Genomic DNA, 19469 nt, shown 5'->3' with positions numbered 1-19469 from the left:
AGAGCGTTGGACTAGTAACTGGAAGGTTGCAAGTTCAAACCCCGAGCTGACAAGGTACAAATCTGTCGTTGCCCCTGAACAGGCAGTTAACCCACTGTTCCTAGGCCATCATTGAAAATAAGAATTTGACTTGCCTAGTTAAATAGTTAAATAAAGGTAAAATAAAATTACTGAGAGTGTGATGTAATAACATGTTATTACAGAGAGTGTGATCACACAGTCGTCCGGAACAGCTGATGCTCTCATGCATGTTTCAGTGTTACTTGCATCGAAGCGAGCATAGAAGTAATTTAGCTCTTCTGGTAGGCTCGTGTCACTGGGCAGCTCAGCGTGGATGTTGCCTGTAATCCATGGCTTCTGGTTGGGGTATGTACATATAGTCCCTGTGGGGACGATGTCATCGATGCACTTATTGATGAAGCCAGTGACTGTTGTGGTGTACTCCTCAATGCCACCGGAAGAATCCCAGAACATATTCCAGTCTGTGCTAGCAAAACTGTCCTGTAGCTTAGCATCTGCTTCATCTGACCACTTTTTTGTTGAACGAGTCAATGGTGCATCCTGCTTTAATTTTTGTTTATAAGCAGGAATTAGGAGGATAGAATGATGGTCAGATTTGCCAAATGGAGGGCGAGGGAGAGTTTTGTACAAGTCTCTGTGGGTGGAGTAAAGGTGGTCTAGATTTTTTTCCCCCTCTTGTTGCACATGCTGGTAGAAATTAGGAAAAATGTATTTAGGTTTCCCTACATTAAAGTCCCCGGCCAGTAGGAGCGCAGCCTCTGGATGAGCGTTTTCTTGTTTGCTTATGGCGGTATACAGCTCGTTGAGTGCGGTCTTAGTGCCAGCATCGGTCTGTGGTAGTATGTTGACAGCTACAAAAAGTAGAGGATGTAAACTCTCTAGGCAGAGTGTGGTCTACAGCTTATCATGAGATACTCTACCTCAGGCGGGCAAAACCTTGAGACTTCCTTAGATATCGTGCACCAGCTGTTGATTACAAATATACATAGACCACCACTCCTTGTCTTGCCAGAGGCTGCTGTTCTATCCTGCCGATACAGTGTATAACCTGCTAGCTGTATGTTATTCATGTCATCGTTCAACCACGACTCGTTGAAACATAAGATATTACAGTTTTTAATGTCCCGTTGGTAGGATAAATGTGCTTTTAGTTCATCCAATTTATTATCCAGTGATTGTACGCTGGTCAATAGTACCGATGGCAAAGGCAGATTAGCCACTCGTCGGCGGATCCTCACAAGGCACCCTGATCTCCTTCCGCGATACCTTTTCCGTCGCTTTCTCCTGTGAATGACGGGGATGGGGGCCTGTTCGGGTGTCTGGAGTAAATCTGGTCCGAAGGATTGCACTATATAGAGGATAGGGTGTCATTTTAATATCAGAAGAATTAACACATTTGGGGTTCTTAGAATAATTCCCAGGAGAAAATGTTTGTCTCTAATTACAATGAGTACAGAGTTTGCTTGTAGTGTTGGTTCTACCTATAAGGAGACATGTGAGCGTATAAGTGTGCGCGTGTATAGGTGTGTCTTTATGGTTCAAACCTTTAAGGAGCTGCGTGTTGAATTAATGAGCAATATGTTAAATTGTTTAAAAAAATATATAAAAAAATGGAAATTTAAAAAACAAACATGTTTTTGTCATTCAGCAAACGGTCTTATCCAGAGCTACTTACAGGATCAATTAGGGTTAAATTCCTTGCTCAAGGGCACATTGACAGATTTTTCACCAAGTTGGCTCAGGGATTTGAACCAGCAACCTTTTGTTTACTTGCCCAACACTCTTAACCGCTAGGCTACCTTCTCTGTTACAAATCAACAGAGAAAATGCCACCCAACAGCTGTTAAAAATATCACAGAAATAAATACCTGGCAAGGTATGGTTCATTCATAAGTATTTACCGGTAATTTACAGTAGACATGTACTGTAGGATCAAGAAAATGAAGGCAACAACACTGGAAACTCAAAATGATAAAGTAAGAGAAAAATAACTGAAGTTCTCAAGGAGGACTGGTAAAGTTCAATATCTGTTTAAGAACAGTCTCTTACTCCAGAGAGGGTAAATCTAACCTGCGACCTAAAGACATTTATCTAGTCCAAAAAGACCAACTCAATTTCCCTCCCTGCATAAATTTGGTTGTTAAATATAGCCAAGTCCAAACTGAGCAGAGATGTCAGGAAGAAAGAAAATATAAGAACGTTTTGGAATACAAATGCCTGGGGTCTGGGCTGGATCTGGCAATAGGGTATAGCGCTAGGTGTTGAATCTGGGTCTAGAACTGGGCTGACTGTGTGCAGTGCAGGGCTCGGTTTCTGTCCCTGTTCTGTAAGAAGATGTCCACTGAATCCTGATTACAACTCTCTAATATTAAGAAAGTATAGGAGTATAGGACTAGGACTAGAGTCTAGATCTGGCTTTGTGCTGTGCAGGGACCGGTCTCCCTCCACCCTGGCCTTATCCTGCTCTGTGAGGACATGGTGGGAGGAGAGGATGGCCAGTGAATTCTGATTACACCTCAGTAATTTAAAGTAATGAGAGGATCTCATGCTCTGGTGGCTTCTGCTTCCCCCCGGCGGACCAGACGCCAGCCAGCCACCACTCTTAAAAGCCACACTGACCCGCCGCTGATTGGGGATGACACACAGCAGTCAGGGTCTGTGTGTGTGCGCGCGTGATCACTATGACAGAAGGACAGACTAATCATCATTCTGACATACAGGAAGAGAGATATGGTCAGACAGACAAAGAGAGAGAGAGAGATATGATGCAGGGGTGTGCTCAGAGACAGGATTTCCCTCCTGGAAACCACACAGATCGAAAGAGGGAGATAGAAAGTGGGAGAGGACAAGCCAAGGGGAGGGAGGGGTGAGAAAGATGGAGAGGAAGAGGGAAAGGACCACAGGAGAGTAGAGGACCACAAGAGAGGACAGGAGAATAAGCGAAAGGGAGAGAAAGCACTCACCATCGATCCTGCTGACCAACTCCTCCAGAGCCTTGACTTTTCTTTGGATCCCAGGCTGGGCAAATGTGTAGTTGTCCTTGATTGGAGAGAGAGCGAGCAGAGAGAGAGAGTGAGAATGTGAGAGAAAAGAGAGTGTGTGAGAGAGCAGAGAGAGGAGAGAGAAAGAGAGAGATGAATTTCACAGTAAGGTGAGGCCTGACTTACTAGAGGTGATGGCTGCACTATTATTGATTTGACTTAAAAACAGAGACAAGACTGTTGTACCAAACTGTACTTCAATAAAGAAAAAGAGGATGTGTGTGAGGAATAGTAATGATGACATATGAACAAACATCTGTGTATACTAGCTGAGGGACACTGGCACACAGAGCATACACAGTCTCATCTCAAGTGCTAGCTACCACAGCTCGTGATCACCCTGTGGCCATTCTGAAGGGGGCGGACAGACGGACAGACTGAGAGACAGAGAGATGGGGAGAGGGAGAACATGAGAGATCAGGAGTTGCGCTGTCCTCTCAACCAATAAACACATGCTGACAGGGGATTAAATGCAACATTTACAGTCTAAATGCAAATATCAGACAGCAGGGCTTAAAGGGTGGCTGAACTCACTGATTTGGCATCTGTTTTTCTCCTCCTCATTACTACATTTGACTGTTTTGAGACTAGAATGTATGTTTATGACTATGTCGTGATGTGACAATCATCAACGTGATGACTGTTATTTACCTTATCAACTAACTATGTTTAAGTGTTATTCAATTAAATTAATCATGTAGCAATTAACTCATTAGGAATTTGGGGCACCACGGAAGAAGTTGTTAAACGAGTTACCTTCGCCCGAATTAAAATCAAAAGATATATAGATATCTTACATCAATAACAGTCAATTATTACCTCAATCTCACTCTGAACGTGGCATAATCATTGGATCCGGAAGAACGCTAGCCCTTCTGAATATTCAGTACTAAAACAAATTGATTTAAATAATTTATTTACCAACAAAATATTAACAAAGAATACACAAAACACACTGACATGAGATAAAAGTCCCTAGTGGACTAACAAGATATGACGGCTTGTTACACATGGAGAGGGAGGGGTAGGTAAAGTTCCCTCCTACTAAAATGGAACTTACGCTCAAAGGAATAATAATACTTTGTACATGAACCACCGCTCTTTCGGATAAGAAATTAAATATATATTCTAACGTTCAAAAGTTTGGGGTCACATAGAAATGTTCTTGTTTTTGAAGGAAAATATATTTTTTTGTCAATTAGAATAAAATAAAATGTATCAGAAATACAGTGGAGACAGTCATTTACAACATTAACATTGTACCTTTATTTAACTAGGCAAGTCAGTTACAAACAAATTCTTATTTTCAATGACGGCCTAAGAACAGTGGGTTAACAGAATGACAGATTTTTACCTTGTAAGCTCGGGGTTTCGATCTTGCAACCTTTCGGTTACTAGTCCAACGCTCTAACTACTAGGCTATCTGCCACCCCATACATAGGCGTACAGAGGCCCATTATCAGCAACCATCATTCCTCTGTTCCAATGACAGTTGTTAGCTAATTTAAGTTAATAATTTCAAAAGGCTAATTGATCATTAGAAAACCCTTTTGCAATTATGTTAGCACAGCTGAAAAATGTTGTTCTGATTAAAGAAGCAATAAAACGGTCATTCTTTAGACTAGTTGAGTATATGGAGCATCAGCATTTGTGGGTTCGATTACAGGCTCAAAATGCCCAGAAACAAAGCACGTTCTTCTGAAACTCGTCAGTCTATTCTTGTTTTGAGAAATCAAGGCTTTTCCATGCGAGAAATTGCCAAGAAACTGAAGATCTCGTACAACGCTGTGTACTACTCCCTTCACAGAACAGCACAACAGCACTGGCTCTAATCAGAATAGAAAGAGGCGTGGGAGCCCCGGTGCACAATTGAGCAAGAGGAAGGGTACATTAGTGTCTGGTTTGATAAAACAGACACCTCACAAGTCCTCAACTGGCAGCTTCATTAAATAGTACCCGCAAAACACCCGTCTCAACGTCAACAGTGAAGAGGCAACTCCAGGACGCTGGCCTTCTAGGCAGAGTTCCTCCGTCCAGTGTCTGTGTTTTTTTGCCCATCGTAATATTTTATTTTTATTGGCCAGTCTGAGATATGGCTTTTTCTTTGCAACTCTGCCTAGAAGACCAGCATCCCAGAGTCGCCTCCTCACTGTTGACGTTGAGAATGGTGTTTTGCGGGTACTATTTAATGGCGGCAAATGTCTTCTGTTCACAAAGGCCTTTCTTTGGTGGATTTTAAAAATGTATTTAACCTTTATTTAACTTCTTGACGGTACCCATCCCTTAAGCGGGATAATTGTCATCAGCAACCGCTGAATAGCATAGCGCCACAGTCAAATAATATTACTAAAAAAATAATAATATTCATGAAATCACAAGTGCAATATTGCAAAACACACTTAGCCTTGTGTTAATCCACCTGTCGTCTCAGATTTTGAAATTATGCTTTACAGCGAAAGCAATCCAAGCGGTTGTGTAAGTTTATTGATACCATAACAAAACATTATGTACACTAAGCATTAAGTAGCTAGGTCACGAAATTCAGAAAAGCAATCAAATTAATAATTTACCTTTGATGATCTTCGGATGTTTTCACTCAAGCGACTCCCAGTTACACAACAAATGTTCCTTTAGTTCCGTAAAGATGATTTTTATATCCAAATACCTCTGTTTGTTTGTCGCATTATGTTCAGAAATCCACAGGAAAGAGCGGTCACGTTTTTTTATAATCAATCCTCAGGTTGTTTTTAAAATATATAATCGATTATATATCAACCGCAAATGTCTTTCACAGTAGGAGAGGGAAAAACAATAGCTGTCCAAATTCTGTTGCCCGAGCAAAACTCATGTGACCACTTGACGCAATGTTTTGTTCTGGCTCATTTTTCAAAATAAAAGCCTGAAACTATGTCTGAAGACTGTTGAGGAAGCGATAGGGAAAGGAATCTGGTTGATATCCCTTTAAATGGAGCAATGGGAGGCTATGGAACATGGAGTATTCAAAATAGAAGCAACTTCCTGGTTTGAATTTTCTCAGGGTTTCGCCTGCAATATCAGTTCTGTTATACTCACAGACAATATTTTGACAGTTTTGGAAACTTTAGAGTGGTTTCTATCCTAATCTGTCAAGTATATGCATATTCTTGGATCTGGTCCTAAGAAATAGGCCGTTTACTTTGGGAACGTTATTTTTCCAAACATAAAAATAGTGCCCACTAGCTTCAAGAAGTTAACTAGGCAAGTCAGTTAAGAACATATTCTTATTTACATTGATGGCCTACACCGGCCTAACCCGGACAACGCTAGGGAAATGGGTCTCCCAATCACAGCCGGTTGTGATACAGCCTGGATTCGAACCAGGGTGTCTGTCATGATCCCTCTAGCACTGAGAAGCAGTGCCTTAGACCACTGCGCCACTCGGCACCACTCGATCCAGTGTTAATGTATCATGAACGGCACAGCCCCCCTTCCCCTCTTCTGTGGGAGAGAGGGGGTCTGGCTATCTTCAAACATTTGCCTAGCTGATGGGTCCTTTCATCCACTGTCTGAGTCATGACAACTACTACCGATGCCACATAGGCCGCTTTTCAACCAGAGAAGTCGTTTTTTGGTTCAGTTCCTCTTAAAGTACTGAGACCATTATACATCCATTGATGTCACCTTTAGCCACAGTATGAATAGATGACAGCTCTTGAAGAGCTAATGATGTCTCCTTATAGCATAGTGAAGATGGTATCCATCTAATGGGCACATGTACAATCAACTTTATATAACAAGCTCCATTTAGAGAGTGCATATGGGTGTGCTAATAACATAGGCGAACAGTAATTGGAAATTGAAAAGTCACATGTGTTTGAGGTTTGTCCTAATGTACAAATTGTCATTGGAAGTGGACTTAACATAGTGGAGCAAGTCACATGTACATACAATCCCAGTTTTGATCCTAATGTACATTTAAGTAATCAAATAATGTATGATTTGATTAAGGGCTTCGGGGACAAAAAGCAGCAACCTCACAACAGGCCTTGGATCAACCATGCATTTACGAATTTATAAATGATAAAATCATGAGCACTAAGTTTAAGTTACTACAAATGTTTTGTGTGTGTGTGTGTTCTGCGTGTGTGTGTGTGTGTTCTGCGTGTGTGTGTGTGTGTGTGTGTGTGTGTGTGTGTGTGTGTGTGTGTGTGTGTGTGTGTGTGTGTGTGTGTGTGTGTGTGTGTGTGTGTGTGTGTGTGTGTGTGTGTGTGTGTGTGTGTGTGTGTGTGTGTGTGTGTGTGTGTGTGTGTGTGTGTGTGTGAGACCGAGGGAGCTCCAGACATTTTAGATAGAGAGCGAGACAGAGAGCGAGAGACATTTTAGAGAGAGAGCACGAGACATTTTAGACAGAGAGCGCGAGACATTTTAGACAGAGAGCGTGAGACATTTTAGACAGAGAGGACGAGACATTTTAGACAGAGAGCGCAAGACATTTTAGACAGAGAGCGCAAGACATTTTAGACAGAGAGTGCAAGAAATTAACCGATAAACAATTGCTGCCCGACCTTCAGGCTCAGCTGTGCATCCTGCAGTGAGCATTCTGGTGCCTGAGTGTTGTGGCCATGAATACAGGAGTGCCTCTGGATACAACACACTACTGACAGAGGGGGGAGAGATGGAGAAAGATAGAGAGGGTGGGGGGGCAGAGATAGAGAGCGAGAGAGATAGAAACCTTGGCCTACCATCACCTCTCCCTTCACTGTGACCTTCCAGTGCTACTGTACAGCCCAGCTATAAAGAAGCTACTTCAAGAAAATAATGCACTATGTAAAATGTGACAAGGATTTCACGAAGGCTGACACATATAAATGATATTTCAATAGCTGGCATGGATTCAGGAGTACACAGCAGTACCGGGTCAAGGCATTTTCCTTCGTTTCTTCCTTACCTCGCTCCATCCCTTGCTCCCTTGAGTTACCTCTACTCCTCATCTAACTCCATTCAGCAGGAGTCAGTCCATTTTCCTAAAGTAGAGCTAGAGGGCCAGACTAGACAGTAATCTCCCTAACCTAACCACATTAACAGTGAGTGTTCTGAATCCCCTGAAATCACTACAGTGAGATCATATCTAGTTTGATGGGCTACGGTCTGACTTATTAGAGAGAGTAGGGATTGAGACTTTCTGGCTCCATCTGCACACGTGCAGTAGCCATGTCCCCGGGTCAACAGACCATAATATGCTTAATCGCTCTCCCTCCCTCTTTCTCTGTCCCTAAATGCAATTACCTGTTAAGAGAGTGAGCAGTAGGCCAGTTTGAAGCATGTATTAAGACTAACCCAGAGCCCACAGGCACCAATAAGTACGTCAGCTTTAAGATCCCCTGCTTTAATGAAGTAGCTACTGTACCGGTCTCTCTGGTCCACTCTAAGCACTGCTTCATGCAGAGAGTCGTAAATAGGGAGGGCATAACGGACCCATGCACAAACTCTTAAACAGCTGCAAATTAGAGAGACATCAAAGTGTCACCAACAAAAACATAAATAATAAATATGTAGTAAATGCATCTATGGCATTCATTTTTCACGTACTGTATATTGTAATTTTCGGTAGTGCAAAACATGATACTCCGAGGGCAGCGTTAACTTTTCAAATCAAAGCAATGAGCCCAATCAGTCCTCCATGACAACAAAATCATAAACAACAGAGTAGGGCTGGCTAATAAGTCTTTCGTTTTTGGGTTATGCGCAAGTAAAACAATTGGGGTAATCTATAATTCCATATGTCCAAGTCTTATTCTTGAAGACCAACAGGTATTAAATGAATTGTAATGACTGGAAATCTGACAGACTTTGGTTTTTAATGTAAAGATATGGCCAAATCGTATTAATATCTGCAGAATAAAGCAATGGGTTAGAAGAAGTCTACATAACCAACCCAAATGCAAAATCCATTTATGGCCAGCTATGTAAACTCTAAACGCTGATTTATCCAGCAACAGATGATGTTGAATTAGTAATATAATGTTATCTGAAAGTAATCTGATTACATTACTGAGTTTGGGAAGTCCAAAAGTTACCTTACCGATTACAATTGTGGACAGGTAACTAGTAACTCTAACAGGCTAAGCATGCTTAATACCTGGCCCACTGGGGAAGTACGGAGTGAGGCCACAGCGCAAGTGTAAGGAATATGGTACACTTAACCTGACCCATAGCACTCAGATGATACCCTGTGATCTAGACTGTCCAGCTCAGTATGAAGACAGTGTGATGCTGTCTCTCATATCTGATTCTTCCCCTCCCTAGCGCTCTCTCACTTTATCTCCCAATGCCCCAGGGCAGTGATTGGGGACACTACCCTGTGTATGTAGGGTGCAGTCTTTCGGATGGGACGTTAAACGGGTGTCCTGACTCTCTGAGGTCATTAAAGATCCCATGGCACTTAACGTAAGAGTAGGGGTGTTAACCCCGGTGACCTGGCTAAATTCCCAATCTGGCCCTCAAACCATCATGGTCACCTAATAATCCCCAGTTTACAATTGGCTCATTCATCCACCTCCTCTCCACTGTAACTATTCACCAGGTCGTTGCTGCAAATGAGAATGTGTTCTCAGTCAACTTACCTGGTAAAATAACGAATAAAAATAAATAAATCTATTGCCCTCTCTCTCTCTGTACTACCCTCGCTCTCTGTACTGCCCTCGTTCTCAATCACACTCTCTCCATCCCTTTCTCCATCACACCATCCCTCGCTTCTTCTTCTCTCTTCCTCCCTTTCTCGCTCCCCATATCTCCACAAAGCCATATTGTCTGTGATAAAGTATTTGACCGTATCTTTGATCCTCTGAGGCAATGGCAGGAAATATCCACATTCCACACTTTGTTCTTCTTCTTTTATTTTCTCGCTGTTCTGTTATTCTCAACTAAAAACTGAGCCATTGGGTCACTGTCTGTCTCTGCCACGTCTCTGCCCTCACCAACAATGACAACTATTCCCTTTTTCATCCCAGGAATGACAAGACTCTCGCGATCGATGCATGGCTAATGAGGTTTTCAGGGCAGCCATTTCTTCCCCTTTCTATTCTGTTAGTGGCTAAACAATGTAAAACACAATCTTTGGAGACTTAGGCTATTTATTGTGTGTGTCGGCGCCTATCAACAAAGTGAACAACATAGAAAGTGTGCCTGGCTGTCTGTTTGTCTGTCTGTCGCTGGAGGCGTCTGCTGCTGAGATGACAGCTACAGATAACCCTGAGTCACAATAGACCTGCTGAACACCGGGCTGTATGCACACACACAGACCCCTACAAACACACAGGAGGAGGAGGAGGACAAAGCCCTATTGACGCACCTCCATCAACCTTCTCTCCATCTATCGCCCCCGGCTTCCGACTGGCAGATGGCTGTGTGAGTGTGTGAGTGTGTGTTCAGGGATAACCTGGCTCCTCACTGTGTGGGAACAATCAGCAATCATGGGCTTAACTGAAAAAGATCTCACTCACACTGAGAACCTGTCCTCTTCTCCCCCTACCTCTCTAAATCTAGGACTCATTGATTGTGAGTGCTCTCACATATTTTAACGGGGTCTGCAAGGTACTTAAATGTGCATGTGTCTTATAGTTTGAGTATTTGTTAGATGTGTCAGCAAAAGGACTGAATAGAGAGTGTGAGTGCTGGCTGTGTGTGTGTGTGTATCAGAAACAAGGAGAATATGAGTGACAGGCTTCTCTATCAGCTGTGTGATTGAGTAGCTAGCGGAGCTGAAAAAGAGGCATCCAGCTGTCAATAAAAAGGTAGGGGAGAGCCGCAGTCAGCCAGAAAAACTCCCTCTTCCCCCTGCCTCCCCAGGTCCCAATCACTCCCTCCCCGTCTCATTCCATTCGCTTAGTCTCTCCTGCCTCAGCCTCCCTCCTGCCTGCCACTCTCCCTCCCCCTCCCTCAACCTGAATCTCGCTCCCAATGTTTCTCCTTACATCCCCATTGTTTCATTATCCTACCTAAATTTAGAATTGGCTGAGCTGCACATTTTTACATGGTCACCTCCTATTTTTAGGAGGCTAAAACCAGGATTTGGTCAAACAGAAAAGTAAATTATCCTCATGATTCTTATAATGAAAGTGTCTGCCTGCTCTGGGAGGGAAAAAAAGTGGTTCTGATTGTATAACATTTTAAAATCCAATATCGGGGAAAACACAGCGATCCTGTTGTCAAAGTTAAGGAGGTTTTCAGCTTTCTGTACTTTAAAAAAAATCAGCTCAATTGCAACTATTTTACAGCCAAGAGATTTGATATGGCTTTGAGATAGAGTGTGATAAATGCATATTGGCCATTGTGATTGCATAGGCCTCATTGGGTGGTAGGCTACAACTGCAGATTACATTAAGATTACATTAACTGGAGATTACATTAACTTTTAGACTAATATATGGCTATTAGTGGTTATTACAGTATATTTAGAGTTGGTTTAACAGTGAAATATAACAGCTTAATTGTCTACCCAAAATGCATGACCCACTGGATTAGGTTGAAACATGAATAGATGAAAATTGATGAAAAGGGAAAAAATGGTATTATTGAATACCATCTCAGTAGTCGATTACACGTTTTAATAAAGAACTGAATAACTTTATAAGATGATAAAATGTTGCTCTATCACGTGACGCTGCGAAGAAAAATGGGTGCAACCAAATTATGGACTGGTGCCACCAACTGAAAATGTTTGGAGCCTTGCTCTCCCTCTCCTTTACTCTTATTCTTCCCCTCTCCCTGGCTCTGGCTCTTCTCCATGTCTCCCCCGCCTCCTCCTGGGCACAGTTGAATGAATCTAATTGGCAGGGGTGCGCTAGGGTGAGATATTCCCCCAAACAAAGACTGGCATCACCCTTCCCTAGGCTCTAACCACAGCCACCCCCACACACACAGGAGCAAGCTGAACCCGGGCAGAAGCTATGAGTCACGGTTCATTTTAAACATCCCGGAGCAGTAATAACAGGATAGCAACCCACTGCACCTCTCACTACATCGCCTCAACACCGGCTACACCAGCAGGATGCACCAGCCTCCCACGGCAGGGACCCTTTAGCTCACAGCTAACCCAGCAGATAGTCAAGTGAGTGTCTGTGTGTGGTCTCTCCAGTTGCTTGTGAGACAGACATTACACAAACCTTGCTCTTAATCCACCGCTCTAGCTATGTCAGGGATGGGCCTCCTTTTGAAGGATCAATTCCCCCCAGGTCTCAACTTACTGTTGCGAGTTCGAATAGTACAATACACAAGGTGCAATTTAAACACTTATTTGTGCATCACCAGTTTCTCTCTTGTTATGTCAGTAACTGATAGTCAGCCAATTAGCCCATGTCAGCAAAAGTATTTTAGATTGCCAAATCATACTGAACAAAAATAAACCTGATATAAATCAAATCAAATTGTATTTGTCACATACACATGGGTTAGCAGATGTTAGTGCGAGTGTAGCGAAATGCTTGTTGCTTCTAGTTCCGACAGTGCAGTAATAACCAACGAGTAATCTAGGTAACAATTCCAAAACTACTACCTTATAGACACAAGTGTAAGGGGATAAAGAATATGTACATAAAGATATATGAATGAGTGATGGTACACAGCGGCATAGGCAAGATACAGTAGATGGTATTGAGTGCAGTATATACATATGAGATGAGTATGTAAACAAAGTGGCATAGTTAAGTGGCTAGTGATACATGTATTACATAAGGATGCAGTAGATGATATAGAGTACAGTATATACGTATACATATGAGATGAATAATGTAGGGTAAGTAAACATTATATTAGGTAGCATTGTTTAAAGTGGCTAGTGATATATTTTACATAATTTCCCATCAATTCCCATTATTAAAGTGGCAGGAGTTGAATCAGTGTGTTGGCAGCAGCCACTCAATGTTAGTGGTGGCTGTTTAACAGTCTGATGGCCTTGAGATAGAAGCTGTTTTTCAGTCTCTCGGACCCAGCTTTGATGCACTTGTACTGACTTCGCCTTCTGGATGATAGCGGGGTGAACAGGCAGTTGCTCGGGTGGTTGTTGTCCTTGATGATCTTTATGGCCTTCCTGCGACATCGGGTGGTGTAGGTGTCCTGGAGGGCAGGTAGTTTGCCCCCGGTGATGAGTTGTGCAGACCTCACTACCCTTTGGAGAGCCTTACGGTTGTGGGCGGAGCAGTTGCCGTACCAGGCGGTGATACAGCCCGACAGGATGCTCTCGATTGTGCATCCGTAGAAGTTTTTGTGAGTGCTTTTGGTGACAAGCTGAATTTCTTCAGCCTCCTGAGGTTGAAGAGGCGCTGCTCCGCCTTCTTCACGATGCTGTCTGTGTGGGTGGACCAATTCAGTTTGTCTGTGATGTGTACGCCGAGGAACTTAAAACTTACTACCCTCTCCACTACTGTTCCATCGATGTGAATAGAGGGTGTTCCCTCTGCTGTTTCCTGAAGTCCACAATCATCTCCTTAGTTTTGTTGACGTTGAGTGTGAGGTTATTTTCCTGACACCACACTCCGAGGGCCCTCACCTCCTCCCTGTAGGCCGTCTCGTCGTTGTTGGTAATCAAGCCTCCCACTGTTGTGTCGTCCGCACACTTGATGATTGAGTTGGAGGCGTGCGTGGCCACGCAGTCGTGGGTGAACAGGAAGTACAGGAGAGGGCTCAGAATGCACCCTTGTGGGGCCCCAATGTTGAGGATTAGCGGGGTGGAAATGTTGTTGCCTACCCTCACCACCTGGGGGCGGCCCGTCAGGAAGTCCAGTACCCAGTTGCACAGGGCGGGGTTGAGACCCAGGGTCTCAAGCTTGATGACGAGCTTGGAGGGCACTATGGTGTTAAATGCCGAGCTGTAGTCGATGAACAGCATTCTCACATAGGTATATCCCATAATGTAAAAGTTCCCAGAAATTTGCCATATGCACAAAAAGCTTCTCCTGGCTAGTGAGCATTTATCCTTTGCCAAGATAATAATCCATCCACCTGACAGCTGTAGCATATCAAGAAACAGATTAAACTGCATGGTTATTACACAGGTGCACCTTGCGCTGGAGACAATAACAAAGGCCACTCTAAAATGTGCAGTTTTGTCACACAACACAATGCCACAAGAGGGAGTGTGAAATTGGCATGTTGAGTGCAGGAATGTCCACCATACATATATTCTTCTCACTTCGCCCCCACAACATGATGCTGCCATCCATGAGCTTCACGGTTGGGATGGTGTTCTTCGGCTTGTAAGCCTCCCCCTTTTTCCTCCAAACATAACGATGGACGTTGTGGCCAAACAGTTCTATTTTTGTTTCATCAGACCAGAAGACATTTCTCCAAAAAGTGCGATCTTTTTCCCCATGTGCAGTTGCAAACTGTAGTCTAGTTTTTTAATGGCGGTTGTGGAGCAGTGGCTTCTTCCTTGCTGAGCAGCCTTTCAAGTTATGTCGATATAGGACTCGTTTTACTGTGGATATAGATGCTTTTGTACCTGTTTCCTCCAGCATCTTCACAAGGTCCTTTGCTGTTGTTCTGGGATTGATTTTCATTTTTCGCACCAAAGAAGGTTCATCTCTAGGAGACAGAATGCGTCTCCTTCCTGAGCGGTATGCCGGCTGCGTGGTCCCATGGTGTTTATACTTGTGTACTATTGTTTGTACAGATGAACGTGGTACCTTCAGGCGTTTGGAAATTGCTCCCAAGGATGAACCAGACTTGTGGAGGTCTACAATTTTTTTTCTGACGTATTGGCTGATTTATTTTCCCATAATGTCAAGCAAAGAGGCACTGAGTGTGAAGGTAGGCCTTGAAATACATCCACAGGTACACCTCCAATTGACTCAAATTATTTCAATTAGCCTATCAGAAGCTTCTAAAGCCATGACATAGTTTTCTGTAATTGTCCAAGCTGTTTAAAGGCACAGTCAACTAAGTGTTTGTAAACGTCTTACCACTGTGAATAATAAGTGAAATAATCTGTCTGTAAACAATTGTTGGAAAAATGACTTGTGTCATGCACAAAGTAGATGTCCTAACTGACTTGCCAAAACTATATTTTGTTAACAAGAAATTTGTGGAGTGGTTGAAAAACAAGTTTTAATGACTCCAACCTATATGTATGGAAACTTCTGACTTCAACTGTAGATATTACTGATTAAAACTCAAAAAAAAGAAATGTCCTCTCACTGTCAACTGTGTCCAACCTTGTTGAGGATGGCTCGTTGTCAGGCTCAAAAAGCCTCAAATTTGTCCGGGTGGCCACCAATTTTTCAACCCTTGTATTGGTCAGCCTGTTGCGTGCTTTGGTGTGTGTGCTCCCCTAAAAAGGTCAAATTGCGCTCTGAGGCGGCTTATGTTGGTGGGATTTGGAGGATGATGCCTCAGATCCACAAAGTCCCTTCCACCAGGTGGGTGATGTTGGCACAACTGCCATATTACATCTCCATCCCAAAGCCCTTGCTTGGAAGTATACTTCGCCAGACTGCCAAGAACCTTGCCCTTATCCAGGCCAAGGTGACGAGACACAGTAGTGATGACACCATAAGCCTTGTTGATCTCTGCACCAGACAGGATGCTCTTGCCATACTTGGGGTCCAACATGGACACTGTGGCACGATGGGCTTCAGGCAGAGGTCTTCACGTTTCCTCTGCTTGTAGGAACAGTGAAGTGGGCAGGGCAGTACGGATTTCTTCGCTTACATCTGCAAGCAGATTCTGAACATCATACAGGAAGTCTCCCTCAATCCGTGCAATGGCTAACGCTATAGGTTTCAGGAGTTTCAGGCTGCTTACCACTCTCTCCCAAAATACATCATCCAGGAGGATCCTCTTGATGGGGCTGTCCATATCAGCAGGCTGTGATATGGCCATTTCTTGGAAAGACATCTTCCCCTCCAGGAGACTGTCAAACATGATGACAACACCACCCCGAACGGGTGTTGATGGGCAGCTTCAATGTGGTGCTCTAATTCTTCTCACTTTGCTTGGGGAGGTAGATCGCTGCTATAAAAATACATAAGCGCAACACATTCGTCAGAAAATAGCTTCATTTTCAACAGATGACAACAGAAGTGCAAACGCTATTTGGCTGGCAGCCACACAAGTAAATGAGCTAATGATGAAAAGGCAAGGTTTTTTTTGTTGCAAAAATGATGTATGGTCATCCTGTTTCTAATGTTTTTCATAGAAAGAATGTAGCCAGATACACTTCCTAAAGTTTTGTTTAAAGTTCATCTTGGATTTAACTGGAGAAAGGTGGGCTGGCTACACTGAGAAAAGTACTGGAGAAAAGTAGCTAAACATCAGTTAGAGCGCTGTCTGCTGATAAGAATGCCTGTTCACGAATGAATTCTCATCCTCGTGGAGAAGTGCAACTGAAGCACAACATTTGTGTGATGCCGAGCAGAAATTACAATACAAAGAATTTTAGATCTGCGTTTAAAAAACGCAGCAAGATATTTCTTGTGTGTTTATTTCTTTCTTTCCTGCGTGAAAAAAAATGAATTCTGCGTTAACTAGCAAGTGAAACTTAGGGGTCACGTTAGCAAGTAAGTTGCTGAATTAATAAGGTGACAGAGCCTCATATTGTGTTAGCTTTCTGCTGTGTTTGCATAGTCAAAGCCCTTTGGATGCGATATCTGTATAACTGCCGTTGCCATCTTGACAAAGACACAGCGTGCACACATGCTGCTCCAGAGCCAGTAATGTTCTTCCTTCAGACAAGCATGCGTCAAAACTTTGTTCATTTTTAATATCGCTTGTTCATATTTGCTTGTAAATGTCCAAACTCACAAAAAATATAATTTGGTAGCTTCTATGTACAAACCTATGTACAAATTTATGAGCTGGATTGCCTGTCTTTACAATTCTTTATTTTTGTTTGCACTCGTTAGCATATTTAGCTAGCAGCCGCCATGAAAATGTGATATTACTTGTGTATTAATCCATTAATACTGTAAATCCCGGGGTGAGAGAAGGACAATATGAAGATATGGAAATCTGGATACCGCCCAACCCTAGTGTGTGGAGCTAGCTAGCCAGTGTTTAACCTCTTTGTATGTTTGTGTGTCTATCTGCATCTAGTTAAGTAGTGCAGCAGATTACTGAAAAAAAATGGTAAACAGCTAATCCAGACAGACAAGAAGATTTCGGAAAGACTGAACAAATGGCACTTTAAACAACCATGTAAAACTAGACGCCAATACTAGTTTTATAACACAACAGAAAAGCTCAATTAAAAAGAAGGCCATTGTAACGACAAGTAACCTAGTTGCTGGAAAATCATTTAAGCTCCATTTAAAGTTCAAGCCGAGAGGAATTTATTAATATATTACAGAAAGAAAAGCCTTTTCTATTCCAGATCTGATACTACTCTCACAGTGGCTTTCACAGTGTTTTATACCACTAATCTCTAGGGGCTCTGAGGTAAATGCTTCCAATTTCTTCTCTGTTAAGTTAGCTATAGAGCACGTTAAAAATAGGCTATATAAACAAGTGGCTCATTAATATCACTGAATGTGTTTTAGCGACAAGGCCCCATAAGGGACCTATTTATTTAGGAAATTTAATAAAAGCGTGCTTTGGCTCCTTTGTCCCAGCGTAAATGCTACTACATTCTGTCGACAGCAGCAGTTCCTACAGGAGCACCAGGGAGAGGGTGTGTGTGTGCATGTGTGTGTGTCTGTGTGGTTCCTGTGACCTTGTCTATATCTAATTATGTGTGTGTGGCAGAGAGGGGTAGGGGCACGTCATTTTGCCCCTAATGGTTTCTAAACAATCTTTACGGGCCTGAACACCTCTCGCACCTTAATTAGCTAGTTTGTTATCCATCCTGTCCCAGCCGTTAACTTATTCTCTCTGATACCCACTACTACAATAGCCACAGAGGAGACGGGGAGTGCAGGGGTTAAATAGCAGAGGAGTGGGGGGTCTAGAAAGCCATTACCCTCTTTGGGTTTGGATGTTTTATAGGGTGTTTTCTAAGGATGTATGTCAGTTCTTTTGTCTTGCTACTGAATACAATTACATGATCAATTCCTAGAGAAAATCCAAGTGTTTGTAGGTGAGTGCACTTCACTAGAGCAACTTTATTAGTCTTTTGGTCAAATAAACACCAACTAAAAGACTCCAACTCTGATAACCAGCTTCACAAGCAAGCTGTGTGGCCCCTTCCCTCCCTGAGAGAGCTGCTCTCCTCTCTGACACCATACATCTGTTTACAGATCACCTAGCCGTGCTAATCAGAGATGGGGTCTCCCAGGGCCCAACACAGGGGTCCGAGGTCGGCGTTAAGCAAACGCCACCGTGGTGCCTTGTCCCGCTTCGGCGAATCACAGGGGTTTAGGCTGCACCGCTCACATATCAGTCATCAAAACACAACAGCTGGTGATGTGTGTGAGTGTACCCACAGCTGTGTGAGTTCACCAAGTGTGTGTGTGTGTGTGTGTGTGTGTGTGTGTGTGTGTGTGTGTGTGTGTGTGTGTGTGTGTGTGTGTGTGTGTGTGTGTGTGTGTGTGTGTGTGTGTGTGTGTGTGTGTGTGTGTGTGTGTGTGTGTGTGTGTGTGTGTGTGTGTGTGTGTGTGTGTGTGTGTGTGTGAGAGAGAGAGGAGTGGTCTTGTTGTGTCGTTGATTGAGTGCCATACGAAGAGCCTCTAGGGAGCAGAATCAAAGCCTGTAAAGTCTCTCCATCTGTCTCTAAACCTAATGCTCAACATAAACAGCAAGGATTAAAGAAATGCATGTTAGCTTCCACACAGGTCATTGTGACATGTAAACGGCATCAAGTGGTGCGGGAGACCAATAGAAGAACAGCTAAACAGAAGATGGGGTTAGTTAGCTAGTCTCATGCTTGATTCTGATGCATGCTGGTGCAAAATGAAAGAGAATATGACAAGTGATACACATTGAGTATTGTACATTGCTATATGAAGCAGTGTTTTTGTGGTGTACTGCCTTCAGGGCAGAAAGCTATAGAAAGCTGTCTGAAAGCTGGATGTTATTGTGAATTTTACTTTAGAGCTTTTAGGAAACGAAGATTTCAATAATAGCAGTCTGCTTTCTATACTAGGAGCAATGCCATCTAGTGTTGTTAGCCTCATTGAGGCTGCATCGCAAATGGCACCCTATTTCCTATATAGTTCACTTCTTGGTCAAAAGTAGTGCACTATGTAGGGACTAGGGTGCCATATGGGACACATTCTTAGTGTTGTTAGCCATCCTTTGTATTGTCCTTGAATGTCCAAAGATCAATGTCAAAAAAGCAATTTGCTGTGATACAAAATGTTGTTTACTGCTTAATACCTATTATGATATGTTCATCACGATCTTATATCATTCCGTGGAGATGTAAGAATGCTATGGTGTCAGATAATCTTCAAAGTAAGCATTCCTTTCTACTGCAATAATCAAAGGCAGTCCCTGTCT

At 43.0% G+C, this 19469-nt stretch overlaps 1 protein-coding gene across 2 annotated transcripts in view; it reads right to left on the bottom strand.

Annotated features, from left to right (window-relative positions):
* Positions 1 to 19469, bottom strand: part of LOC124013699 (TBC1 domain family member 22B-like) — a 183674-nt gene that overhangs the window by 70064 nt on the left and 94141 nt on the right. Inside the window, exons 11-12 of one of the 2 annotated variants that reach the window (XM_046328131.1) lie at positions 2985 to 3060; positions 1943 to 2700 (exon numbers count right to left, since the gene is read on the bottom strand). In XM_046328131.1, the coding sequence (XP_046184087.1) occupies positions 2624 to 2700; positions 2985 to 3060 (153 nt within the window). In that variant the 3' untranslated portion in view covers positions 1943 to 2623. Of the gene's footprint in view, positions 1 to 1942; positions 2701 to 2984; positions 3061 to 19469 lie in introns of those variants that run through there. The other variant, XM_046328130.1, reaches the window with a different exon arrangement.

The sequence above is a fragment of the Oncorhynchus gorbuscha genome, linkage group LG25 (assembly GCF_021184085.1).
Source record: "Oncorhynchus gorbuscha isolate QuinsamMale2020 ecotype Even-year linkage group LG25, OgorEven_v1.0, whole genome shotgun sequence".
In the NCBI taxonomy this organism is placed as follows: domain Eukaryota; kingdom Metazoa; phylum Chordata; class Actinopteri; order Salmoniformes; family Salmonidae; genus Oncorhynchus; species Oncorhynchus gorbuscha.
This window is presented reverse-complemented; position numbering and strand designations above follow the sequence as displayed.